The 27,879-nt window shown below is 43.0% G+C and overlaps 1 protein-coding gene and 1 long non-coding RNA gene across 3 annotated transcripts; one reads left to right on the top strand and one right to left on the bottom strand.

Annotated features, from left to right (window-relative positions):
- Positions 1 to 1,532: 1,532 nt before the first annotated feature.
- On the top strand, positions 1,533 to 26,428 carry card11 (caspase recruitment domain family, member 11). 2 transcript variants are annotated; one of them, XM_030408873.1, is made up of 24 exons: positions 1,533 to 1,788; positions 11,601 to 11,800; positions 11,944 to 12,081; positions 12,402 to 12,578; positions 13,970 to 14,118; positions 14,280 to 14,459; positions 15,732 to 15,878; positions 16,241 to 16,366; positions 16,550 to 16,906; positions 17,287 to 17,350; positions 17,433 to 17,629; positions 17,733 to 17,839; positions 17,990 to 18,030; positions 18,140 to 18,263; positions 18,361 to 18,562; positions 18,778 to 18,904; positions 19,125 to 19,368; positions 19,922 to 20,006; positions 20,462 to 20,554; positions 21,459 to 21,573; positions 23,347 to 23,529; positions 24,181 to 24,302; positions 25,253 to 25,368; positions 25,986 to 26,428. In XM_030408873.1, the coding sequence occupies exons 2-24, from the start codon at positions 11,611 to 11,613 to the stop codon at positions 26,188 to 26,190; spliced, it is 3,489 nt and encodes a 1,162-aa protein (XP_030264733.1). In that variant the 5' UTR covers positions 1,533 to 1,788; positions 11,601 to 11,610; the 3' UTR covers positions 26,191 to 26,428. The 2 variants fall into 2 exon arrangements, with proteins under 2 accessions (XP_030264733.1, XP_030264734.1); XM_030408874.1 differs by lacking the exon at positions 1,533 to 1,788 and adding an exon at positions 5,691 to 5,713.
- Positions 1,728 to 8,622, bottom strand: LOC115576325 (uncharacterized). The gene is made up of 3 exons (XR_003982823.1): positions 8,524 to 8,622; positions 1,956 to 2,208; positions 1,728 to 1,831 (listed from the first exon to the last, which is right to left on the bottom strand). It is a non-coding gene; the product is annotated as an uncharacterized LOC115576325 (long non-coding RNA).
- Positions 26,429 to 27,879: the final 1,451 nt, after the last annotated feature.

Raw genomic sequence — 27,879 nt, forward strand, 5'->3', positions numbered from 1 at the left:
AAGATCCCTTCCAACAACTTTCTTAGCATTTCTGTGTCACATCATTTGTTATTGTTCTGTAACAGTTAAATGGTCTATATAAAAAATATAGTTCAACACAAGCATCTTATTTTACTATCATAGAAATCATCCACATGGCTGCATTTTGTTCCTCCCACGTGGACGCATCAGATAGTGATATTGAGGGAATAATGTGCCTAATTTACAGCTTCGTTTCCCGTACTCGTCGGCTGATGAAACAATGCAAAGGGCTTTTTAAAGGCCATTTATTGAAGCACTTAAATGCAGTTTCTTAAGGTGATTGACAGTTTTATCTGCTGTTTATGATCTTGTCTAATCCTAATACTCTGCAGATTAAAAGGATCGGAATCCACCATTAAGGACTGTTCTGATCAAGTAGGCAAAGCAAACATTACCTGAGCGAAGGTATACCACATTATAAAACAATCCATTTGAAGACAAGTACAGCATGCAGATTTCATTTCCTGAGGGTGGGTAAAGGAGGCTCTACACAGGTGTCGTATCAAAAGTAAATGCACACATTACTCAGTTTTGTTAAAAGGTCCTGTTGGCTCTGAAATTGAAACTCAGGGACAAGTGCTATCTTCAATTTGTAGTTCAAGTAATATATACAGTAATACATGAAAGATCAATAAAATGTATCCCTCTGTCAGTTCTTTACAGTTATAATTGACATTATTATGTTATTATTTTCTTGCAATTGAGTTCAGGCAACTGTTGTTGTCGGTCATATTGGAGCAAAGTCATCACTCTAGATGTTTTTCTGTTGGGTAGTTTAACTCAATACTTTTACCAAAGTACTGTGCTTCAGTGCAGTTTTGAGGTACTTCTACTGTCAGTTCTTACTTTTACCAAACTAACACATGAACACAACATCTTTACTTGACTTGATTGTTACTTTCGGGTACATTTTACAACATCAGCTTTAGCACTGCCCTGCATCATGTTTATAAGATCCTATGGTCTGTGTATGGGAACTCTTTAGCAATAAACACCTCTATAAAGGGGAAAAAATGAATATTTCTCGTTGAAATGTTGCCCCGTGGAGTGATAAATAAGTTGTACAACTGTACTTCAGTTTTTCCATGATGGGACAGAAGATGCACCTGTTGATAGCTGGTGAGGTGTGATGGGATATAAAAAGCATCTACGGGACTTTTCCTGACCACCCCTGAAGCTAAAATAAGTCGCCGGGCGCGCTGTAATGTCCTGTGCGTGTCTACAGAGCATCTGTGATGGTGACGGAGGTCACACAGGCTGCTGGCCTGGGTCTTCCTCTCCTCTCTGCAGTCAGTCAACTTGTTATTTCCCTCTGAGCTCACACCGCCTCTGCTCTCTCTCTCTCTCAGTCTGCCTCTCTCACTTTCTCTCTCTCTCTCTATCTGCCTCTCTCTCCCTCTCTTTGCCTCTCTCTCTCTCCCCCCTCTCTCTCTATCTGCCTCTCTCTCTCACTCTCTCTCTCTCTCTCTCTCTCTCTCTCTGCCTCCCTCCCCTTGTCTCTCTCACTCTCTCAGTGTCTCTCTATCTCAGACAGCTCCCATGCTCTCCTCGGCTCCTGTAAAAGTCCTCTCTCTGGCGGATAAATGGAGACAACCTGAGCCGCTGGGACTGCTGGCGAAGCAACCGGTTTCGTGATTAAAAAAAAAAAAAAAGAAAAGAAAAAAAGAAAAAGGAAAGAAAAAAAAAAAGAAAACACCAACCCAGAGCACAAACAGGCGGGTTCACTCTGCCCTGCACCCTCTGGACTAAACTTCCACTGCAGCTCAGGTAGGTCAAAATCATAATTTCCTTCTTCATCCGCGCCTTTTAACTGCAGAAAAAGGCAGAAAGAGGAACTATGTGAGAAAAACTTGTCGATCAGGTTTTTAAAACGTGCGTCAGTTTGAATGGAAAAAAAAAGGCGAGAACCCGCAGCCCGTCACAATATGTGTCACCTCTGTCGAGCGAGCAGCGAACGCACGGCGCGCTGTCACTACCCGACACCCGCCGAGTGTCCGGGAGGAGCTGCGGGCTCCTCCGGCACACACTGTCCACCTGACGGCTGCAGGTGGGTGCGCTGACATCTTCTTGGCTCGTCAAACGGAGACAGTTATTAGTTTGGTAACGCAATAGCTGAGTTTCCGTCATCACCGCGGCTGTATCAAGATGTTTGGGATTCCAGGAGCAGGTGCAGGAGACAGAGGGCCCCTGTGGAGGGAGAGGATGCAGTAAATGCCTCTATTTGTGCTGAGTCGTTCTGTCAGGATTAAGAAAGGAAACTTTTTTTTTATTGTCATGCACAACCTTCACTAACACAGGAAGACACAATTCAGTTACCCTTTTAGGCGAGGCAGCTTCTAGAAACTAAACTAATCGCAGCTAAACTAAAAATAGCTGTTTGTCATTGTGCAATCAAAGGGCCAGTTATATTATGTAGCTTTGGAGAAAGAAATTCAAACTCTTTTGAATTTGAGTATTAACAATATTAATGAGGTAATGATACAAACAGTTTTTACCATGAGTGAGTAAACAAGCTGTTCTCAGAGGAAAATAAGGTCCTCAGAACACTGTTCAAGGTGATAGAGGTGGCAGGGTCCGCCACATATAAACAAAGTAAGACAGTATTAAATGTGTTGTCTTATCTGTTTGTTCAGTCATGAAAATGGAGAGAGTTTGTATTTACTTTGTTGTAAAGTAAAGTAGTTTGTACTTTGTGTTAATAAAGTCAGTCAGTGATGATCCTCCTCCTCTGATTAAAAACTGCATACTGCACCTTTAAAACTAAGCTGACCGTTTCAATCAGATCACACAAGGTGCACGTCAGCCGTCAGAGGAGCCAGGTCTCACTCCCCCGCTTTCTCCACAGACAGGGTCCACATATCAAATTCCTATAAGCTTCAGCTATTCTGCCGGACAATAGAGCCTTTATGATGGTTTGTACACCTGAACCAATAATATCTGCCTATCAGCTGGCTGGCCAGCCAATCCCCGGCCAGCGCGCCGACAGGGAGCCCGGACCCAGCCCTGATAGAATCGTTGAAACTTGTCTCACTATCCCAGGGTCTATAATACAAACTGTATTATACAGTACGATGGGAGGCAATGGGTTCTCTTCAGATTTTGTACACTGATATTAAATTGCACCATAAACTTAACTCACTTACTTACAGATACTACCGATGGGGAGAAAAAAACCTGTCTAATATCGACATTTCAGACAATATATACACATCTTTGGCTGTAATCCCTCAAATGTCATAACAGTGGTGACAATAACATCAAATTCACTGCAATTTTATCATTACAAATGATCCTGCATATTCTGCATTAGAATCTCTAAAAAAAAAAAAAGAATGTTTTAAAATTGCCGCATATCAGATATACCAATACTGACATATCTGTGATATCAGTCGGGCTCTATCATTGTATCATCATTGTCATCATATATGATAATAATAATCATCAAAATGTGGTAATGAGAGCTCAACAATTATTTGCATTTCTTGCATTTTTTGCAAGACACTTAAGGGAGGGTTACTTTAAAAACATGTTCGGATACACTCACTTATTAGCTGTTGTAAATTGTAGTCAGTAACATAATGTATCCCAGTGATTAATAATGATTATAGTAATGTAAGATGATTACTCTTTTGTATTACCTCAATACCAAATGTACTCAAATAGGGAAGAGAAGTATCAATCAGATGACTTTTATTTCATCTCAATAATGAGTGTGTATGTGTAACAACACACACTCCTCAGCCCCTCTGATGCAGACAGAGGATGTGGTGTGTCGGTTGGAACAAACACACTATATATATCGTTACCGTAATATGACACTATAAATTTCGGGGGCGGCTGCTCAGAAGGTCACGGGTTCAATCCCCAGCTCCCCGGGCTGCATGTCCAAGCATCCTTGAGCAAGACACTGAGCCTTGAATCGCTCCTGATAGACTTTACCATGTATCGTCTTAGATTTTGGGTGTCAGAAGTGTTGTCTTTTCCTGGATTTACATAACAGTAAAGATTCACTCTGAGTCATTAGATCCACATTGTTGATTGAGGCTCAAAATGACCCAGACTTGGCATTTATGAAGCGCTTTTGAGGAAGGGATAAATATTGTGTGTCACAATATAGCCTCAGTGTGAGTGTGTGTGTGTGTGTGTGTGTGTGTGTTTGTATACGCTCTCTTTAACTGTGCTAAATTCAGCCCACCGGTTCTGTTGACATCAAACAGTCTGTTCTCTGTGCAAGATCGTTCATCTCTTCCTGGTATATGAAGTTAATTTTTTTGCGGCAAGGTATTCATAATAATCAACAATCTGTTAGTTAATGGCGAAAAAATATATTTTCATCGTCCTTGTTATTTATTATGACGTACTCCCCTCAGGCCGTGAGAGGCCTCAGTTCATTCTCAGCACGGCATAAAAATAGACATCATATACATCATATATTTACTTCTTATTGTTGACTCATCCACTTGTTCAGTGAGTAGCACAAAGGTCAAAAAAGCAACTGGTGTTTTTATCATCCGACCCTTCGTCTGATAAATAAATGAACCTTGAAACTTATAGTATATGGGTCAGTAGTACATTTACTCCTGGCAGATTAGATTCACGCTGCGACGAACTCCCCGATTAGAAATTCACGCTTCACAATATAGCTGTTGTGGTTGGTTGACGCGTCATAAATCTGGGTCACGGTGTAGCTCTGCGTTTGACATTTCTAAGAAAATGAAGAGGAAATTACTGATAATTACTGAATTTGACTGTCTCATTCTGTGTCAAATTGACGCAATCACCACATAAACAGGGAAAAACACAAAGCCGGTTTGGTTTGAACGAACACATCCGACGGCCCGGACAAAAAGTCATTTAAATCAATATCAGCATAATGAAAACTGAGTGGGAATCTATTTTCATTTAAAATCTACCTTAACTTCTCCTTTTGTGAAGGACGCTCAGTTACTGTAACAGTAAAAATCTGGCAGGAAAAAAAAACGTGAAGCTTTAAGTTCAGTCTGTCATTTCTGCCTCTGGGGATCTAACTTAAAGAAAAACTCTCACCAAAATCCAACGTAGGCTTTTTCTTTGCGGTTGTATATGAGTCAAACCTTCTTGTAAAAACATAATTACGATGAAAGAGGCACTTTTGAGATTTACCGTATTCTCGTTTTCGGGCAAGCTCATTTTCAATGGAGTGCTACGGGCACTCTTATGAAGGCATCAAAATCGCAATTTTTAAAACACTAAGAAGGCTCGACACAACATGAAACTTTGCTCGTAGTATCACTAGGGTGTCTACACATGAACACGAGCATTGAGAACATTGTTTACGTACACAGAGTTTACTAAAAAGAAAGTTTTTGAACAGCTCACGTTAGCAGTAGCTTGTTTGCTACCAGTCGTCATGGCAGCCGAGAAGTATCATTCTCTGAATGTGACGGAACATAGAGGAGAGTTAAGGTGGACCGCTACTGTCTTCCAGCAACAACTATACACGTGTTATCTCACGTGACTTTTCCGGCTTTTTATTTTAGTAATGTGTCTTACACGAGGCTCCTTTTTTCAACTTCAAGGTCAATATTGTTTTTCGCTAACGACAAAACAACAAATTATCCGTGCATTTATATGGAACTAAGCTTTAGGAGCGGTCCACCTTAACTCTCGTCCATGTTACGTTGCATTCAGAAATCGACAAACATCTGCTGACGTGAGTTGTCCAAAAACCTTCTTTTTAGTAAACTCTGTGTACACAAACTACGTTCTCAATGTTCATGTGTAGAGACCCTGGTGATACTACGAGCAAAGTTTCATGTTGTGTCGAGCCTTCTTCATTTTGAAAATAGCAGTTTTGATGCTAGCGTAAGAGTGCCCCAGCACTCCATTGAAGAAGCGCTTGACCTGAAAACGAAAATACGGTAAATCTTAAAAGTGCCTCTTTTGTCGTAAATTATGCTTTTACACGAAGGTAAGCCTAGGTTGCATTTTGGCGAGAGTTTGGCTTTAATTAAACAAACATCAAGATGTAAGTAGCGTGGGATCATGGGAGTTGTTGTCTTTCACCACCACTGCTGATGAAAATCTGATGTGACTCACTGACAATGTTATGTCTTAAGAATTAATTCTTGTCATATCTAGTCATGTTTACAGACTTCCCTTCTTGAAGTTAAAGCGGCAGGCGACAGAATGAAACGTCCTGTTAACTGAGGCACATAACTCAACAAAAATCTTGCCATTTTTGTTTATATTTCAATGCAGACTGGTACATGTTATATTTTTTAAGGAACTGTTCACCCAAAAATGTAACTTCAGTCGTTGTCTGCTCGCCCTCGTGACGGCTGGAAAGTCAGATGAAGCTTTGCAGTCTGCAAAACAATTGTGGAGCTTCAAAGGGAACAAGAGCTGCAGCGTTCTCCTCTTCTTCTTCTTCTTCTTCTTCTTCTTCTTCTTCTTCTTCTGAATAATTGATGTTGATGGGAGAAAAATAACCATAAAATGACTCCTCTTCTTCTTTGGGCTCTTTGAGTTCTCCTTCCCCCTCGTCTGCTTCAGTTGTTGAGTAGAATGCTACAACACTGTTTTGCTGTGAAGCTCCAGAAATGTTTTGCAGTCTGTGAAACTTGATCCGGACTTTTCTACAGGCATGGGGGTCGAGTGGATAATGACTGAATTTTAAAATTTGGGTCGAATTTATCCTCTAATTCGTTGCGCATAACGTTCATAACGTAATACGAGACATTCCGAGACAAAGTAAGTGCGTGTTAATGCCTTCGCGTACATTGCAAATGAACTGTCAGTGAAGTTCTTGCAGCAGTTTGATTTTGACTCTGAGGCATTTTAATCATAATCATAATCTGCACTTCTTGCATGACTCGTGCCACTGAGTTTGTTTGAATGATGTTGGATGTGGTCTTCTGCAGCTCTTTTGTTGACAAAATGGCAGCCGACAACCCTTAAAGCTGCCTTGAGTGATGCATCCAGGTGTCAAATGACAGTATTCACTAGCCCCACTCACACTGCTGTTTGGATGCGGGGATCCTGCGCCAATTCTCAGCCTCCTCCTCTGTGTGAATCTCTCAGAGGCGGCGAGGGGTGAAATTTCGCTCCGGCGCTGATCCGCCTCTAGAGATAGTATCAGGGCCGTATTATTGGCGAACCGAACCAGTGTGAACGGATAAGCCAGATGCGCAAATCGAGGGCGTGTCGATCGGACGGTCTGTTAACTACACAGTTAATCTTAATAAAGAGATATTTCAAACAAAGCAACGTTACAGGACCAAACAAAAGTAACGTAGTAACTGCAACTGTCTTTGGCGACTTATATGAGGAAAAAAAATACCACAGCTGTACGTGGAGAAGCGTCCGTCCTCCTGTCTGTCCTCCCGCCCGCCCGATGAACTCTTCGTCACATTTCTGTCCGAAAAACAGCGTCTGTCACCGGCAAAAAACTTTAACTCACTGTTTGTTGTCCTCCAGACCGAGACTTCAGAGAACTTTCCCCCGGAAAACTGCCTCCGTCCTCACGGGTGACAGAGTCAGACAGGGTCCAGTTTACTGATGGCGATTATGTAATTATATAATTTAGAGCGAAAAACGTAACTTTGCCACTTTCCAGGATGTTTGGTGGGTCAGGATCTCAATCATGACACATTATAAAAGCATCCATATGATTATATACTGGTTTAGATTGATAGGGGGGGGCACCGGGGAAACACAGCATCATGACGTGTACTCTCATGCCTCTTTAGGAGTTGCAGTGTGTGAATTACGCAGCGCTTCGTCTTTAAGGCGGAGATGCCTCGCTCTGTGACAATCACCATTGGCGGACTTCTCTGTGTGAAAGGGGGCTGCTGTCGGGTCAGTAACCCATGTCTCTCCACCTCCTGCTCATGGAAAGACACATTCTCTGATATCCCTGCCTGTTTCATCCAATCAGGACAGACAGCTCCGTAAAGAGGCGGTCCCGTCTGCTCCTGAGCGGGATCCCCCTCCCTGCTGCCGTGTCCGCTGATCACCGTTAGTCAGCTGACGGCTAACAGCTTGCAGCAGCTTTAATATTTGTACGTTTGAGATGTGTAGGAGACGTGAAGGCGTAATGTGACTCTGCTGGTCTCTTCTGTTCACACGACATCTGCTGCATGCTTCTGCCTGAGGTTTCTTGCATTTCTTTCCCTGTTTGAAGGGTTTTTTGAGGGAGTTTTTCTCGACTGTAACAGAGGTTTATGTGGGGAGAAGCTGTCCTGTGCTGCCCCCTGAGGACAACTGTGACTTTAGGCCAGGCACATAAAACTTGTCGAGTATTTATATACGGTAGTTGTTTTCGCGTCTATGCTTCTTTTACATCTTGTATAATGGAAAGCGCAAGGTTAGGTGTGAACGACGCCACGCGCACACACACACACACACACACACATACGCTGCTCTAAAAAACCCAATCAAGTCCCCTGACCACATTACTATAAACAAACATGGCCGCCTGAGAAGACTAAAAGAGAATACAGGAAGAGAGCGACTACTCACATCTGGTTTGAAAAGGAGGAAGCAAGGATGAGTTTTCTCGGTAATGAACTCCAAAATAAGAGAAGAGAGAAGAGGAAACATGCATGTGGTTACTCAAGGGGGTCTGTGTGTGTGTCTGAGTGTGTGTGTGTGTGTGTGTGTGTGCATGCACTGTGTACTTCTGCATGAGTGCATGGGTGTGTGTTGGTGAGAACTCTTGTGGTTTCATCATCTGCTGCTAATGTGTCAGTATACAAACACACACTGCAGACACAAATGATAGCTTCAAGTGTTCCTGTGAGCCCCGGCCTGCATTTGAAAAGAAGCTTATCATTGATTTTGTACGCCGAGTGTCTAAATATTTGAAAAAAGCTCACAGGATAACACGCAGATAATCGCCGCCAGGAGCTGAATTAAAAGATAGAAATCATCCACAGATACATCCTTTGCCTACAATTAAACCACAGTGTGTGTGTGTGTGTGTGTGTGTGTCGGTGTATTAAAGCACAAGCCCAATTTGTTCCAGGTAACAGTAGTATGCAAATGTGTGTGTTGACATGAGTAGCGGCTGCTTGAATTTGCCTAACTGTAGGCTGCAAGTCACAAAGCTGGATTGTACGGATAACACGCACCAGCCAGACAGCATGCAAATCCCAGAGGTGCATGGATGGTGTGTGTGTGTGTGTGTGTGTGAGAGAGAGAGAGAGAGAGAGAGAGAGTGAAATGATAGCGAGAGGAAATCAAGTGGGAGTTAGAGGAAGATAAAGAAAGAAGTATGTCTGTAGAAAAAGATGAAACAAAAGGAGATGCAAATGGAAAGACGTCAGTCGGTTAAAGTTTGTGTGTTTACAAGGGAAACAGATGAAGAAGTGTAGAGTGTGTGGGATCCGCCCTCGCTCCGTCCTCTGGTGCTCCACTGAGCCTCACTGGGCTGATTTGCAGATAATTAACATGTATGTTTTTAATAGTGGTTACTTGTTAACCACCTGGAGCACATCAGCCATGACCACTGAGTTCATAGTGACCGCGGCCTGTCGTCGATAAGTGTTTTCTCTCCATTCATACACACTCCATCCACAGACGCCTGCTGTAAAGGGATCTAGTGCTTGGAAGTTGTGGTGGCAGTAGTGGATTCAGATTGTTTAAAGGGCAGTGGTGAAAAAATGAACTGGGCACCAGCCTGCAGAAAGTCGTGATACAGTTGTAGTGAACTGGCAGGGCACTTTAAAGGGCACTTTCCATGTATTATCTACCTTAGGGGCATCCAAAGGGGTAATTTTACAGCGTTTTTAGCATGTTTGTGCATGTGCATTAAGCGAGCCTGAGGTAAACTTTGCATGAGTTTTATAAACAAAGTGCAATCTGGCTTCAATCTCGCCTACCGCCGCTGTGATCTCCTCTTCAGAAAAGATTGATTAAACCCTCATTTGAGCCGGCAAATTGCAGGAGAGGTGTGATCAATTTAAGTGTGAGATTTATAGACGCAGGTGCGTGAGATACAAATGGGATTCTTCGAACCTGCTGACGCAAGCTTTTTTAATACTCAGCACCTTTTATCATTCTTCTGTGGAAATGATGTTAAGGTTTAAATCTAGGGATGAATGAGGCCACGTTGCACGTGTGACTCAGTTTTTGGATTTATGCACACAGTGGAGCAGTTTTAACATTGGGTTTTCTTTTTTTTTAAAGCTTGGGTTATGGGTCTGAAAACGTCCAGAGCAGATTTACGTCGACAGTTTTAGCCTCCGCTTCACCACAGAACATTTAAATCAAAAAACAGTCTGCCGTCGTGCTTCCAGTTCTGTGAGGCTCGACTTCTGCAGAGCAGCACCGCCATCGCATAGCGGTGTTGCCATGTGAGTGCTGGCAGGGCGACATACTCCCAATAAAAGGTAGATTTTGATGTTATAAGGTTTACCATGTCCGACATTACGGCCGATGTCGCAGTAGTGATGGCGTGACACTGACATTTCTAACTTTGATACAATATCTCAAGACATATCTATATTTGGTGCCATATTTGAGGGTATAACATGAGAAAGAGAGAGAATTGGCTAGTAGCAAAGGACAGCTTAAATGTCACACTTGTTTTCATCAGAAGTGTTAGGTTTTTTTTCTCTTGAGGTTCAGTGGTTTTTGTGCGTGTCAACGTTCTGTTGGAGAGAAGAGTGAGTGTGTATTTAAGGTCTGAGATAGTTGAGAAATTGTGCAACCTCATTGGCAATTTTATTACTTAAAAACATGAAGACGCACCATATCCTTAGCACTTTAGCTTGTTAAACAAAAGCTAGATCGCTAGTTAGCTGCTCAGGCGCAGCAGCACTACTCTTGAATACCACTAACGCTGCTCTGTCTGTAGAGCGTCATGTAGCTACAGCACCCGATGGTTCACTTTTCTTCTTTTCCCCACGGTGTGATACCAGCACTTCCCCACAAAAGAACTTTTCTGATATCTCCCCGAAACATTTCTACCTCCTTTTAATGAATAAAAAAGGGGGTAAAAGGGATGACGGATAAAACGTCATCATGTTGCTTTCAGGGGATGAGCAGAAATAGAACGCGTCATAGACATGTGAATCAAATGTCACAATGGCAATCCAACAAACAAACATGTTTAGATCTATGCAGGTGGCAAAGCTAAAAAATATAGTCAGATGCCAAAATTCCTCACATTTCTTATAATACTGACTGTGGCAAAGGTGAATGCAAAAAAAAAAATTAATTAATTAAAAAAAACCCATCAACGTCATGTTTTAAAATCACTGTCTTTAAATGTGTGCCAGTGATTGCTTGAGTCACTTTCCTTTGAAGCAGGAACAGGAAAACCGCTAAAAAAGAACAGATAGCTGTAAAATGGTTTCTCAAGGCCAATTTTTTTGATCAGTCGTGCAGGCAAGTAACCACAGGTAGATAACATGATGGCAGCTGGTGTTTCCTCAGTACCATTAGGAAATTGCGTTGTTGTTCCATCTTGCACACTCACCATTTGAATATTACGCAGGAGAACAACCACAGACAACATTTCGGTATCATAGACAGACACAGCGGGCATCTCTTTGATTTGGCTGTAAATATAATTGAGAATGACACTGTTTCAGGGCGCCAGAGATGGAGAACGGGACCTCTGAGGATGTGGAGACGCTGTGGGAGAAGGTGGAGTGCAAACGTTACGAACTGTGTCGCACCATCTCCCCGGCAAAGCTCACGCCCTACCTCCGCCAGTGCAAAGTCCTAGACGAACAGGACGAGGATGAGATCCTCAACTCCATGCTGCTGGTGTCCAAAGCAAACCGCACAAGTAGGTAGAGGGAAATGTGTGTCACGCCCACGAATGATTTGCTTCCAACAAAATGCTGTTCCTCTTAACCCCGGCATTGTGTGCAGTGGAGGCAGGTGCTTTTGTGTGCTGAAATGTAAGTACGCTGATCTCTCCTTTGTCAGGCCGTCTACTTGACATCCTCCACACTAAAGGAGAGCGGGGGTACGTGGCGTTCCTGGAGAGTCTGGAGTTTTACTACCCCGACCTGTACAAGCTGGTCACAGGGAGGGATCCCACGCGACGCTTCTCCACCATCGTGGGTGAGGGTGAAACCTTTGTATGTAGTCACATGTTTTGTCTTCATCAAACTTTGTGCCAAAAAGTGGATGAAAATAGGTAATCTTGAACACTTTTTTTAAAAAAATTGAGAAGTAACACTGTATTACAGAATTACATGTAAAAGATATGCAGTCATATCAGTGACTACGCAACACTTTTCTTACATCTTATTCTGCATGTTCATGTTTGAATCTGAGATTCGTACGAATCAGCTCGCAGCGCAATCCTGTTGCGCTGTTCAGATGTAGACGCACAGGATGTAACACGTGTGTGTGTATCTGTATGTGTTTCCTCGCTGCAGTGGAGGAGGGTCACGAGGGTCTGACCCAGTTCCTGATGAACGAAGTGATGAAGCTGCAGCAGCAGTCCAAAGTCAAGACCCTGCAGCACGTCGAGCTCAGCAGGAAGAACCTCACGCTGGAGGACGAGCAGAAGAAGCTGCGGCTGGCCAATCAGGAGCTCCATGCCTTCCAACAGAGTAAAAATACATGTTGTTGCTTAACATACCGGGACCTGCAAGGCCCCCTCTGTGTTTCCCTGCTGCATTATTTTGAAAAAAGAAGACTTAAAGGTGTTGTTGATAATATTTAGCCACTAAATGCAGCGTCCCATTTCCCCACTTTCATTGTATTTACAGTACGCTGCTGTTGACCGAATCGTCCACCCCCTCAAGTGGTTGCCAGTTTGTTGCACTACTTAACACTGCAAACCCTTGCCACAGACATTACATTAAAACCTGATACAGTGCTGGAGGTGGAGCACCATTAATTCCTGTGAAAGCTGCTCAGTGGTGCATCAAGCCCATAATGGCTCCACTTGCCAGCTATAAGCGTAGAAACTCCTGCCAACTGAGCCGGCAAACTTAGGTAAACTACATACCTACAGTGAATGGCTCAAATTATGACAGTCAAACTAGTAATTTCCACCTTCTTTCAGACGCTTCTTTTACAATGTTTAATATTAGCGCCAGTCTTTTTGTCCATGTCAATATGATCTTGAGGATGATCCGTACATCAAACCATTCAACATCTATTCCAAATCAAAAGTCCCCACCGTGTACTGAAACTGTTACCCTACCACACAGGCTTGGTTTACCCTGCTCGGTGCACCACAGTTGGGTTTATTAAGGCCAGGTTGCCAATCATATCGTCTATCATGAAACTAGGACAGTGTGGTATTCATTATCATGTCCTGTGTAGTTGAAACCAGCAGCTGGTACACCAAACACATTCAAGTTCGAACAAACGCTAAAAATAAATCTAAGGTACCGTTCCGCGTGGGTCCACTTATGTCTCTCTGGCTGCAGTCGGCATTGCATTTTGACACAAATTTCCTGGACGAGATGATTCCTCGTAAAATCCTCACAATATCAGAATATCACATTATTACCCAGCTCTGTTCCTTTTTCCCAATATCCGTAATGATTTCATTAAACTGTTAATGATAAATGCTTTTGTGCATATCTGAAAAATCCCAGACAATAGCTGAAAGTAATAAATACAAAAAGGTCGAGAGTCTTTTCTGCGATGGCTCAAACCAAGTTCCAAGAGTTTGCTAACACTTGGCACGCTAGGCATGTGTTAAGCTAATGCTACAAAGGAAAGAGGTTTAGTTACTGTGTGTGTACTCTGTTACATTTACAACAGGTAGTTGGCTGGTTTAGAATTACTTTAACATTGTTGTTGTTCTAGCTAACAGGAGCTTACCGGCTAAATGTGGTGGCACTTGTTGAGCATGCTAACGTAAGAAAGGCAGAGGATGCACTGGGTGGAGTAAAACACTGTCAATAACAACGGCACAATGAAATAAAAAGTGGAATTAAAGGAAGATTTTGTTAGACTGTATTAATGACTGCGGTTGGTTCTCCAGGGTACAATAAGCTGAGAGAAGAGAGAAACACCTACAGCGACGAGCTGCTGAGAGTGAAGGACGAAAACTACAAACTGGCCATGAGGTACGCCACGCTGAGCGAGGAGAAGAACATGGCTGTGATGAGGAGCCGGGACCTGCAGCTAGAGGTACTGATGGCCTGTAAAATGCATTAAGGCGCACATTAGCATTGCATTTTAACTCACAAAAATATGTAGGGGGTGTAACCAGCTCACTCTCTGATGTGTCCATATCTCACTTTTCCTTCCGTATCCTCTGTGTGTGTGTGTGTGTGTGTGTGTGTGTGTAGATTGATCAGCTGAAGCACAGGCTGAACAAGCTGGAGGAAGAGTGCAAAATGGAGAGGAGGCAGAGTCTCAAGCTGAAGAACGACATCGAAAACCGACCAAAGAGAGAGCAGATCTTTGAGCTAGAAAGAGAGAACGAAATGCTCAAGATCAAACTACAGGAGCTACAGTCCATCATACAAGTACGTACCTACCCCGAAGACGCTGTCCAGTAGTTCGTGGCCCAAAGTTTTACAGTCAGATAATATTCCTCACTTTGGCTCCCAACAAGGTTGAGTAATCCAACTGCACAGCCTACTGAAGGTTTGGGCGTAGAAAGTGAGCCTCTAACAAGCCACCCTCCGCTACAGAACACTTTCTGGTTTAGGTCAACCTGGGAGATGATGTACTCCACAAGAAAGTCAATTTTCTATACATGTTTCAGCAACTGAGATCTCACAAAAGTGTCCCATGGAAGACAGATTTGGTTCGCAGGAACAAAACTGACAAATTAAATTGTGCAGAGTATTTTTTTTAATTCACCACATCCAGATGCAGTGGATGACTACTACTGCTAATCTACGGTTTTCTTACATGTGTATATATACATGTAACTGGAACTCTGATACAGTCTTCTCAGAACTTAAACAGGTATTACTTGTTTCCTTTTTGGCAACAAACTGTTAGAATGTGGATGTGGTTAACGTGTTAGCTAACGGTTGCCTATTCACACATCCAGCAGACACATAGCAACATTAACATTAGCTTAGAGTAGTGTTGCTGGCTTGCCAACAACATGTAAGTCCAACAGAGAGCCATGGGGCCGACGTATTTTTGTATGCTAACCCGGAAGTTAGAGTCACTCTGGTTCCTTTGGCAAAAAGCCCACAGGATTATTCCATTGCGTTTTGGTTAACTGCCAAAAAAAAGCTGTTTGTCAAACACAAGTTTATGATTCTTGTACATTCAAATATGATAATAATAGTAATGATTATATATTATGTTGTAGAACAAAATCAGAAAAATCACTTAAGCTTGTGTTAAGCAAAGACCCTATATCAGGCAGCTTACCCCGTTGACATCGACATGAACGAACTAGATGTCCAAAAATGGTACTTTATTTCGGTTGTTAAGGACTTATCCCTGTGCCGCTACATATTCACTCTCATTTAGCTCTGTTTTGGTCTCCACCACATCCTAAGAGGGGGGTGTCTTCCTCTCAGCTGCTAAAGGCTACACTATGTTCACCAGCTAGCTGCTAGCTAGGTAGCAGACAGGTAGTAAAACAGTGGGTTTATAAGAGCAGGTTTTCTTTTGTTTTATTTGCCTAAGAGTTGGACTGAAGTTTATAAGAAGGGCGAGCACGGAACAAAACAGTTAACCAAAAACCACGAGCTGCATAGATCTGAGGGGATTGGCACAGTCGGGTGATGATTCTCTGCCATAAAGCAGTTTGTGTGTCTCTCAACGCGCAGCCCGGCCCGCTACCTGCGTCAGACAAAGCCATCCTTGACATTTTGGAGCATGACAGACTGGAGGCGTTAGAGGACAGACAGGATCTGGTCAACCGCCTCTACACCCTCCAGGACGAAGTCAGACAGGCAGAGGAACTGAGAGATAAGGTGACAAACTCACACCACAAACACATTTACATATTCACATGCATGTTATAGATATGTAGGAGATGAACACTCTTGTGAGCAATGTAGATGGTTTGAATCCTCGTTTGAACGTTGGTGACTGTATGAATGTGAACCAGAATGGTTAAAAAAAACACACACACACACACCCCATGACCAGAGAGTCTTATGCCCATGAGACCATCTGTGAAACACACCCTGTGAAGAAACCCCCATCAGGCCTCTGTCTTTATGTAGCATTTTCTCCCTCCATGTTTCTCTTCCTGTATCTACCTTTTTCTAATAAACTATAACACCTGTCGTTCTGTGTGTGTGTGTGTGTGTGTGTGTGTGTGTGTGTGCAGTACCTGGAGGAGAAGGAGGAGCTGGAGCTGAAGTCCTCCACGCTGCAGAAGGACTGTGAGATGTATCGCAACCGCATAGACACCATCACCATCCAGCTAGACGAGGTGGAGAAGGAGAGGGACCAGGTGAGAAGCGAACACACACACACACACACACACACACACACACACACACACACAGTTTTCAGCCACTCTGCATCGTGACCTTTTGCATGTTTGCTCATGTTTTGTTTGTATTTATGAATAGAAAGGTTGTTTTCTTTTGTCGGCATCATTTTGACGCTCACCTCCGTTACCCCGCTGCTGCAGGCCTTTCGATCCAGAGACGAAGCCCAGCACCAGTTCTCTCAGAGCCTCATCGACAAAGACAAATACCGCAAGCAGATCAGAGAGCTGGAGGAGAAGAGCGACGAGCTCCACATCGAGATCGTACGCAAGGAGGCCAAGCTGGTCACCCTGGAGTCTCGCCTGCGACGGATGTCTAAAGACATTGTTCTGGAGCAGGTTCAGAGTTTGCCGAGGGACTTGCCTCCGACCATCATCTCTCAGGGGGAGGGCTTTAAACCCATCCAGGGCCAAGCAGAATGGTCCAGCGATGAGTCGCCGGAGGATAAGTTCTTGTCCGACGAGCCACGCCTCAAACGCAGACCCAACCTCAAAGAAAGGGTCAGCCGCTGCCCACCACTCACACTTACTTATTCACTTATTGGACATTATGGTAATCTAAGCAGGAACCCTAATCAACCACAAGCATCCGACTGCAGTCATCTAGAATCTACTTTTAACAAATATGATAAATAGTTGATATTCTCAAGACTAAATATGAGAAAAATTGACAGATCTTTAATGTCGTTCACAAAAACAGGCCCATATTCAGGTTTACAGTTTTATTTTGGGTCGTGTTGGTGTCCTTTAATGTCCAAAACATGTTATTTTTTATCATACTGTCCCTTGCTGCAGCACCTCTATTCACCCCCCTAGAGGGAGAAAGTATATGTTGTCAAGGAAATGCTGCAAACTAAAAATGTCTATGTTTTATATCTTAGAAAGGAGTGAAGTCTCCGATCTGTGTGCCTAAAGACGTCAACTCAGAGGCCCCCCAGCCTGCAGGTATCACACGCTCACATATTGCGCATTCACGTAGAACAGTGAGACTTCAGCGAGTTCACCCGCGATTGTCTCCACCTTTCAGCACTGTCCGTCGGCGGAGGAGAATGTCTGGAAATCCAGATGCCGAACTCGCACAGCCACTCCCTCCCGGCCTCGCCCAGCTTCCCGATGTCCCCCATCTTCACGCCCTCCTCGGCTCCTCTCCTCTCCTCCTCCTACTCCCCGGCCCCCTCCCCCACCCCTTACACTGTAGTGGAGCCATCTAACAGGCCAAACATGGTGAGGTTTGAACTAATTTGTTTTAAAACAGGCGATGTGACAAATTGGAGTTTCTGAGTCTGTAATTGGTTCTGTTGGCCTGTTTCTCTTGTCCCATCTCCAGCTGCGTTACCGTAACGATAGCATCCTGTCCACACTCCCCGAGCCTCCGGAGCAAGCATCGCTGTACCGCAGAGAGAGGGAGAAGGAGCATGACTTCCACCCCCGCAGGTAGTCACAGCCTAACGCCGTGATTATACGTACCTCCTAATTAATATGATTAGTTAGTCATTTAAATGTACAGGGTTCAATGCTTGGCTGGTTTGTGTTTCATTTCCAGTGGTGAATGGCTTTAATACTCTCATGTTTGGTCTCTTTTAGCCTCTCTGACTTTGACAGTGACAACATGGAAATGGAGTTTGGTAAATTTTTGTTTTACACATTCCCCCAAATTGTTTTTTTTGGCTGTATTTATCTCAATGTCGACCATTTTGAATCAGTCTCTTTATGAATCTCTCCATCTCGCCTTAGAAGACGAAGTGCATCACAGTCCGCCTTCTGTCCACTCATCGTCCTCGTCCCATCAGTCAGAAGGGATGGACACTTATGACCTGGAGCAGGTCAACAATATCCTCAGGAAGCTCTCTCTGGAGAGGTACAGCACAGACATTTACAAGACATGCACAAGAATCATTTTGGAGTGAAGCTTACAAATGTCTTCCACTTTAAAACACGTGTATTTCTGTGTGCAGGCCCTTCCGTCCTTCTCTTTCCTCCTTCTCGAGGATCAGCTCTTCTCTGAAGCCGGTGCAGGAGCTGACGCTGCTGGGCGATAACCTGCTGAAGGACATCAGTCTGGTCGGAGGCAACGAGAGCGGGATTTTCATCTCATCCATTCAGTCGGGCTCGGTGGCGGAGAAGGTGGGGCTACGCGAAGGCCACCACCTCCTGTTGGTATGTAGCATGCTGACAGCTAGGGTTAAACTCACACTGGCTGTGTGGCAACAACTCTTTTATAAACACGATGAACCTATTTGTATTTCTTGCTCGCTCACCCCATGACCTTAATCTTTAATCGCAGGACTTATCTGTAAAAGTGTCAAAATTAGACATGAAACATGCATTCTTTAATCTCTGCAATCTATCTTGTGCTGTGATTGGCTGAGCAGCTTGAGGGGTGCATACGTGGGGAGAACCAAAGCATTTCATTGGATACCAGCACACAGGAAGAAGCCCATTGGATGCTGCAGCACTGCTCCGGACAAGTCAAGCTGCACTATCGAGCCAACTTTGACTGTAAGTGCTGTTTTTATCTGACTTGTAAATATCTGTAAGTGGATCAGGGCCACTGTGAAAGAACGACATCTGAATTCTGACTTTGTTTTTCACAATTAATCTCAGAATTCTGAGTAAAAAGCCAGAACTCCAATCCTCTTGTTGTGTTCAGTTGACGTGGTAAAAAGAGGTGTGTAAAAAATTTATATATGTGTGTGTGTGTGTGTGTGTTCGGCTCCAGCCTTCCGTCGACTTCAGAGGAACCTGACGGATGGCACTCTGGCCTCTGGCGACTCCTTCTACATACGGGTCAACCTCAATATCTCCAGCCAATCGGACAGCTGCTCCCTGAGTGTGCGCTGCGATGAAGTGGTGCATGTGCTGGACACCCGGCACCAGGGCCGCTGCGAGTGGCTGTGCGCCCGCGTCGACCCCTACACCGGCAACGACCTGGCCGACCGTGGCACCGTGCCCAGCAACTCACGGTACGGAGGAGTCCTTTAAAAACATAGAGGCGCTGACATTAAGACCGTGAGCTGGATCAAACCCCTTGTTTTTGACACAGCGCGGCACATTTAAAGCACACGCTACAGGGTCAGCGCGGAGTCAAAGACCATTTAAATGCTGGAGGGAACTGAGCACCGTGCATGTGTTCTGCATCAGTGCTGCAGGATCCTGAGCATGGTGGAAAAGTGATGTAACAGTTGAGCAACCATGCAAAGTTCAGCGGGCGTCTTGAGGGGTCTAATTCTGCTTTGCAAGGTTTCACTTATCTCCAAAGACGCAGCAGCAATATCGTCTCACACACAAACACACACACACACACACACACACACACACACACACAGAGTCAGACCTGAGTCCGACGACCGGTTGCTGTCACCAAGAAGCACAGGAAGCAGCTTGATATGAAAACAGGCTCTGATATGATGATTGGGTTTTTTGCAATTGTGTAAAAATCCTGAGTTTGACAATTTAATGAAGACTTGTTGGTGTTGATGTGTGTGTGTGTGTGTGTGTGTGTGTGTGTGAACGCAGGGCCCGACAGCTGCTCTTGGTAAAGATTCAGAAGTTAGTGTGCCGTGGGGGAAAAGAAGAGAACGAAAGTCAACGCAACAGTCGGGTAAGAAGCTTCCTGAGCTGGTTTCTGTCTCTCTTTTATATACATGCAGTGCGTTACTGCGACACATTCCATTCGACCGAAACAAAAAGTCTGTATGCAAAAGAATATAGGATGCCATCAAAGGGAGCCAGTTTCTCTTCTTCATGTCTTGCAGGGCAATTCTGCCATCAAACACATCATCTTTATTTAGTGTAGCTCATTTTAATGTTAAGTACGCACTGTGCAGTGGTATCAGGACAAAAGAAAATCAAAATGTTTTTTTAAAAATCAACAGCAGTAACTCAGTGACAGCTTGATAATAAAAGATAAGTATGTACATATAAAACAATGTTCAGGACATCCCCATCTGTACCCTTTTTGTTACTGTTTCGTACATTTACCATTGTTTTAAGTCAACATGGTGCATTGGTTGTTGTGTAACTGCGTGTCTAAGTTGTGTTTATGCCCCTGCTTAGTATTTAATGCCGGAGGAAGCGAGCGCCTCTCCTGACCCAAAAGCCAGCCCACGCCTGTCGAGAGCCAGCATCTTCCTCACTCAGATAATACAGGTAACGAGGCACAAACCAAGCTGAGATGTCCCGCACCGAACACACTGAAGCATCATCATAAGGGAACACTTCGCCTAAATTATGTGCACTTTACCATCAATGACTTGCATCAAATAGCTTTAAAGACATTAAAGGGCCATTGAAGGTAATAAAAATGATGGATGGAGGGGAGTAACAGTCAGGGGAAGACTTCCTGAGATCAAATCTGTAAATTTACATTGTTTTCTCTGAGACTGAAGGGGTAAATTTAGGGGACAATTTGTATAGATTTACAAGAAAAAAATTCAAAAGTCTCTCGCAGTGCCGGATATTTAAATGACAAGGGGCGAAAATGATTAAAAGGGCACCACAGAGAGGACTCTTCACCATATCCACTGGACGGGCACTTCTATCTACCATAGAGTCCATCTGTCTTCTCTGAGATTATAAATTCTTCTCAAAGATTTGGGGCTTTTTGGAGTTTGGATCGAGGTCAACACCCTCCCCTGGTTCTGTCATTTCTTTTGAACCTGCAGTGGACCTAATAATCTATCAAAGACAGCTCTAATTCCAGATGAAACATTTTGTAAGCACAAAGTTGAAGCTATCTTACAACAGCAAAAACAATATTCAAAAAGCTTAACTCAGGTATACTTTGCATATTTTAAACAAAAACACAACACACAACTCTCCAACGTAATCAGTAACAAGTGCACTCAGCAGCTCACATTGGCTAACATGACCTGGTAGTGAGCAGTCATAGTGATAAATGATGGAGAAGTATTGAGTCAAAACGTTTCCCCGGTTTGGATTATTGATAACATGAAAGTAATCTCCCAGCTGGCAGGCAGCTGTTTCCCTAAAATGAATGTGCAGCATTAGTGAACAAAGCAGTAAAGCCTCCAATTATACTCTTTTGTGCTAGTTTGTCAGCAGGGTGGATATCAAGTACAAGCGGATGAACAGCAGCGAGCGCGTGAGGATCATCAACTCAGCAGCAACACTACCCAGACAAGGCCTCGAGGCGCTGCGACCTGAAGGTGAGGACAAAGTGACACCACGCGAGCAACCAGAGAAACTTCTATAAAAGGCAAAAATACGTGAAAAAACTTGCACGGTGACATGCTGCTGAAAATTCACACGTGAAACCAGATGAATTAGCAGTTCGCAATGCAAATGCTGAAAGTTTCACTTTAAGTGCAGTGCGCAGTTTGTGAAGTTGGAAGTTTGAATTGACGTGCAAGCACTCAAAAAGGTGAAGTGAAAGTGCTGAAATAGTTGCTGAAATGTCAGTCGATGTGAGCGGTGGAAGCAGTTGACTTTTCAATTGATGTGTGAGTGGTAAAAATAGTGGAAACCTCAGCTGAATTGGAAGTGTTGAAGTGTGGGGACTATGAGCAGGTGAATTGTCAGATCAAGAAATAAGAGCAGTTCAATTACCAAAGTGACAAGTGACATCATGTGAAGTGTCATTTAAAGGACACATATTGTGCCCGCCCCCCCCCCCATCCCTCTGTTTGAAACGCTACTGTCCCTTTAAGGTGCCCCTGCCTCCCAAATACCCCTTCTGCTCTGATTGGTCAACTTCAGAGCAGCTGTGCTAAAACAATTCTTATATGCCAAACTAGCTATTAGGTATAAATAACACAAATAGGGATATGGTGACATTGTGTGATGTCACAAAGTCCCATAATTAAAGGCAGGACTACTCACGAGGCGTTGCAGGAGCAGTGATTTCTGTGGGAGAGAGGAGCTTTTCGACTTTAAAAATCGTTTACATGCACACGAAGATATAACAAAAAGCGTAATTGGTCTCCTTTACAGTGTGAGTGCGTGATACAGTTGAAGCCTGGTGATGTCACCCCCCTCTGGGTTTCAAGACTTTGTTCAATACACATAGATGCAAAAATCCGAGATAGTTGAAAAAAACAAACAACTTCAGCTGCAATTATAGAAAAAAAACTAAAAGGTTTTAAACAGCCGAATTAATATGATAAAGCACAAGAGGTGGAGACTTGTTTAAAGTCTTATTTAAGTTAAAGTCTGAATGAAAATGAAGCAGTTAAAGAGGAATTGAAAAGGTTCAAAGAGGGTCACAGTTTTCATTAACGGAATGTGCAAAAATAGACCCAACGAGACATGAGTGAAAAATGAGAGAGATCTATTTTGTGGCCATCACAAAATGTCTTACTTCAGATGAAACACACATTGAAGTGTATGCAAACGATGGCATATTTAATCGATTAATGAAATTTGCATATTTAAACAACAAACATATCAGAACATTACTAATACAAAAAAGATAATTGTCTTTATAAAAGTAGTCGACTGAGAAAGTGATGTTCATTAGTTAAGATTTGTATTCTAATCAATGCAGGAGCTATTCTATTCACCATTTCAGTGTGAAAATGAATAGTATTTTATAATACACATCTTGAAAGGTCATTTTCTCAAACCAGTTTTTTTCTCTGAGCAAGAAAGATTCTCTTCAGTAGCACTTAACCACAACAAACAGAGGCGTTTGCTCGTATATAATTTGTAGCCTGATTTATATAACATTTTATTCCTAAAAAAAATGATTACATTTTTTTATGAAATGTGAACGACTTGTGTACATATTCAGTCTGATTCTATATATATGTATGGTTTTATGGTGGTTTAAGGATTAGCTAATTCAAAGGGCAGGTTAGCTGAAGCTTAACATTTTGGTCAATCCGGTCAATAACTTTCCTCGTGGACCTTCAGGCTCTCTTGTCTCTCAGGCTCCGGATGTATCATTGTGTGTGCCTCTTTTTGTACGTGTGTGTAAACAGACGCTGCTGACCCAGACAGTGAGCTGAGCAGGAGTTTGAACCTGATTCCCTACAGTCCCGTCACCCCCCAGCGAACCCAGAGGAGAAGACCAGTCCTGTTCACTCCCACTGCTCTCGCCAAGACCATCATCCAGAAAATACTCAACATGGGGGGAGCCATGGACTTTAATATCTGCAAACCAGGTCAGCGTACGAAGTGAATCTCAGTGCGAAACGTGTTTCCATCTCGTTTGCATGTGCGTTCGTCCTTTTGTGAATCAGAGATGGAAGAGATTGTGTGGACAAGCAGTTAATGGGGGTGAAGGAGAGAGAAGCTACATTGGGATTCAGGTCAGGTATTGTACTGCACTGTAGTGTTAATGTTAAGGAGTGTAACCAGAGAGATGGCGGAGGCAGGATGCAAGATGGCCTAGTTGATAATTAGAGGGATGTAGCAGGATGATGACGACGACGATGATGATGATGATGATGATGATGATGATGATGATGATGACACAGAGGAGCTTAAACCTCCATTCAGGGATATTTTAGATATTACAGCTTATTCCGCTGTGAAAAAGCTGCTAGCACTGTGAAACCCACAGAGAATTAACACTGCGCTCCCATGGCAGGGGGGTCGGACAGGCTGCTGGGGTGCAGAGTCGAACATCTGGCATGATGAGAAACTGTGTGATATCTTTGTTACGTGGAGATTCCCCAGGGCAAAAAAAAACCTCAGAAGTTTCTCTTCCTTGTGAATCAATTGCACTATATTTCTGTCTCCCCCGTTTCCCAGCATTTCAGGCATGTATTTAGTTTTGTCTTTATATTTATACTATTATTGGTTTTTTTTAGACACTCTGTCCAAAGACGAGTTTCATCTGAAACAGAATGTGGAGCCTTTCATTCACTACAAAGAGAAACACGCCACGTTTGAATGCATCACGAGAGAAAATATAGAGGCGGTCGCTGCTAAGGTATGCCGGTGTGTGAGTGTGTGTGTGTGTGTATATGCACCTGCATTGATATGTGTTTGCCCCACATATTTTTCAGTATTTTCACTTCAAAGAATAGTCTGAAATACCACAAGTTCACACGTCTGTATGCTTAATATAATGCAAGCATAAAGATTAGATAATAGGGGAAACTGCTAGCCTCGCTTTCATCTGCAATCACTGAGCTCTAGAGATGCTATTCCCCCCCGTTTCCAGTCTCTGTGCTAAGCTATGCTAACTAGCTGCTGGCTCTGGCTACATTTTATCGTACAGACATTAGAGTTGATTCAAAATTACTAATTTAACTGTCTGCAGTAGCTTGAAGTACCACTCGGGTACACGTCTGTATGCTAAATATGTGGCGCGCAGCCCGTTAGCTTACCTTAGTGTGAAGACTGGGAACAATGGGAAACTGCTAGGCTGGCTTTGTCTGGATGTAGGTGCCGGTTGGAGGTTTTGTTACAATTTCACAGAGCCAGGCTAAATGTTTCCCTCTGCTTCCAGTCTTTGTGCTAAGCTATGCTAACTCGCTGCTGGCTATGGCTTCATATTGACTGTACAGACATATGAGTGGCATCAATCTACTCATTAAACTTTATGCCACTCTGTTTCACAAATTATTTAACCATTTTTTTTTATGTTCCTTTTTAATTTTCATTACATGCTTGAATTCATTATTGTTCATCGTCAGCAGAGGAGCAATAAAGTTGTGACATTCTGACTTAACTTTATCCCTTTTGTTTGTATGAATTGAAAAAGAACCATCATTTTCTCTAAGATCTGATCAAGCGGGTAAAAATGCCCGCTGGAAAAGTTTAATTGTGCTATGTGACGTGTTGTGGACTTATCTGTGTGTTCAATCATGAACGCACGTGTCCGCATTTCACGGTAAAGGTCTAAAATTGTTTGCATTTTTTCCACCCCGTCACCAGGGCAAACACTGCCTGCTGGAGGCTGAGCTGAGCTGTGTCAAAGACCTTCTGCGGAGAGAAATCTACCCGATCATCATCTACGTCAAGATCTGCGAGAGAAATGTCAAGAAGTTACGGTAGGCGCCGACGAACCAACCTCGCTCACTCTCACGCGTTTACCCACTGCCTCTTCCCCACACAGCTGCAAACCACAAGACTTTTTTTTCCAAATACACGTCAATCCTTGCATTACATTTTTAATTTGAAAACAGGAGAAGAGATGATAGATAGCTAAAAGACGAGGCCGCTGTTGGACTCTCTGAGCGTTCATATATTTGAGGTTTACCGCACAATGAAATTCAGCAGCATTGACACAATAGTTGTGAACTTGAATAAGTGATAAGAGAAACGGAACAAGAGCTTTTTCCTGTCTACAATGGTGAGAATTTGGCACCTTACTCAAATATAATGATGTCAGTGTCGATACATTCTTCAGTTTTTTCTGTGTTCGAGCACAATTATTGTTGGATGAAGGTCAACAAAACCTGATTCTTGACAGGTTTTTTAGTTGGCTGTGCCTTTAAATAGACAAATTGTCAGTGTATCATCAGTGTCATCTCTCTGAGAGTCGACAACAAAGCACACAAACCACTGTTGCAAAGAGTCTACAGGATCTCACCATAGACACTGGGTTCCAAACAATACCACACTCACCGCCGCAGCACTGCTTCCTTCCTGTTTCCTGTCCACACAGGAAGCTGCCTCTGCGCGTGGAGTCGGAGGATGAGTTTGTGAGGTCGTGTCGGGCGAAAGAGAAGGAGCTGGAGGGCATTCCCTGCCTCTACGCCAGCCTGGAGCCCGAGGCCTGGGCAGGGACGGACGACCTCATCAGGGTCATCAAAGACCGAATCCTGGAGGAGCAGAAGAAGACGGTGTGGGTGGAGCAGGACCTCCTGTAGACACACCGCGCATAGATACACACAACAGTCTGTACATGAAAATGAACATGTTTCACCGAACACCACAAATCACATCGTCATATCGTGCTTTCTATGCATTTTTATATTTATACTCAAAAATGTACATGTGGACACTCTGTTATAGACTTAAAATAAATGCATTATTATTATATTTTTAGAAACGTGTGCCTTTCTTTTGATTCAGAGAAATAAATAGACGGGAAACATCAGAAAAAAATGGTCTTTCTTTTTACTTAAAGTTTAGCATTTAAAGGTTTTTGCATTAAAAGAGCTGTCTGATGCTCCTCACTTTCATTATGCTGCCCTCTAGTGTCTACTCTCCACGCTGCAATGACTGAACCCAAACCAAAGCATATCTTGCTTCTTTGCCAATTAGTTATGCGCCACATCTCCCAAAATGTCACGCAAGAAGATGAATCATTCCTATTTGAACAGAATAAATAGAACTGAGTGGTTCGTGTTATTGAGAACACTTTGCAAATTTGCACCACATTTTTTACATAAGCACCAACTCAGCTTTAAAGGTCAAATCACTTTTTCTTTTTTCTGTTTTACATAAAGGTACACAGAGGATCTGAGCCTAAACCTTTGGTCTCTTAAAATAAATATCTCCTTTTGACCCATCATCTGTCCTGAGTGATCCGATCACAACTGGACAGCTCTATGTTGGTCAGTTCATACCTGGCATAGGTATGTGTCTCGACATGTGTCTCTATCTCTGTACACAAATACATATGTGAATCACTGGAACAAAAGGACACAAAGTTTTTATTACATTAAGAAAGGAATATCTTCTGTAGCACAGCCTGCAACTCAGTGTAATTTCACATTCATAGAATCATTTCATTGTATGTATCAGCACATATACAACACTTGAGGGTTCCTACTAGTGCTTATGTTCTTTTTAAAAACTGATCAAACTGACCAACAGTTGACAGCGATGACATCTTGCTGTACCGTATGTTAATTATGATACATCTTTCTCTGTTACTATGTAATAGTCCAATAGGGACAAATGCTTCTTGTGTTTCCCTGTGGCAGTATGGCGACAATCATTTTCACAGTTGTGATTGCCTTTGGCAGGCAGGCTGCAACCAAACTACTGTGTAAGTACAGGGTGACACAATGGGAGCGGTGGATACTTAATAATCCAGCCTGCAGCCCTGAAAGTACTGCGTAAGTATAGTCTAGTAGTACAAAGAAGCATTTTCTACAGAACCGGCTGACAGCCAAACAGCTGACAACAATGACATTATATATATTTTTCTTGAATAGATATTCTAGTTATTATTGAAGTCTATGCAAGTATGCACTGCTCTCCCTTTGTTTCCCTCTACTCACACAGTGCTTTGGGTGCAGCTTACCTGCAACTTAAAGCTGTAAAAAAAAGATTGTCACAACTACCATAAGAAAAGGTCAAAAAGCATTTAACAGATAATAACAGAGAAATACATTACATCATAATTAACATATGGTGACGCAGGATAACGTCACCATATGTTCACCTCTGTTAACCAGTACTTTACCCCGTCGGTGCCCAGTATTTACAAAATACTTAAAGGATAACTTATTTTGTCTTTCCTTTCAAATTTCCAAGTGTTCTCCCTTGTTTGTACCTAAATCTAAGCAGCAGTAGAAACCAGTAAGTACTTTATATATATAAACTTA

The sequence above is a fragment of the Sparus aurata genome, chromosome 23 (assembly GCF_900880675.1).
Source record: "Sparus aurata chromosome 23, fSpaAur1.1, whole genome shotgun sequence".
Taxonomy (NCBI): domain Eukaryota; kingdom Metazoa; phylum Chordata; class Actinopteri; order Spariformes; family Sparidae; genus Sparus; species Sparus aurata.

Excerpts from the sequence above, each read along its gene's own strand:
- card11 (XM_030408873.1), top strand. The coding sequence starts at position 11,611 with ATGGAGAACGGGACCTCTGAGGATGTGGAGACGCTGTGGGAGAAGGTG. Across the intron at positions 12,579-13,969 it reads GCTCCATGCCTTCCAACAGA|GGTACAATAAGCTGAGAGAA; the intron begins GTAAAAATACAT and ends TTGGTTCTCCAG. Across the intron at positions 19,369-19,921 it reads ACCGTGCCCAGCAACTCACG|GGCCCGACAGCTGCTCTTGG; the intron begins GTACGGAGGAGT and ends GTGTGAACGCAG.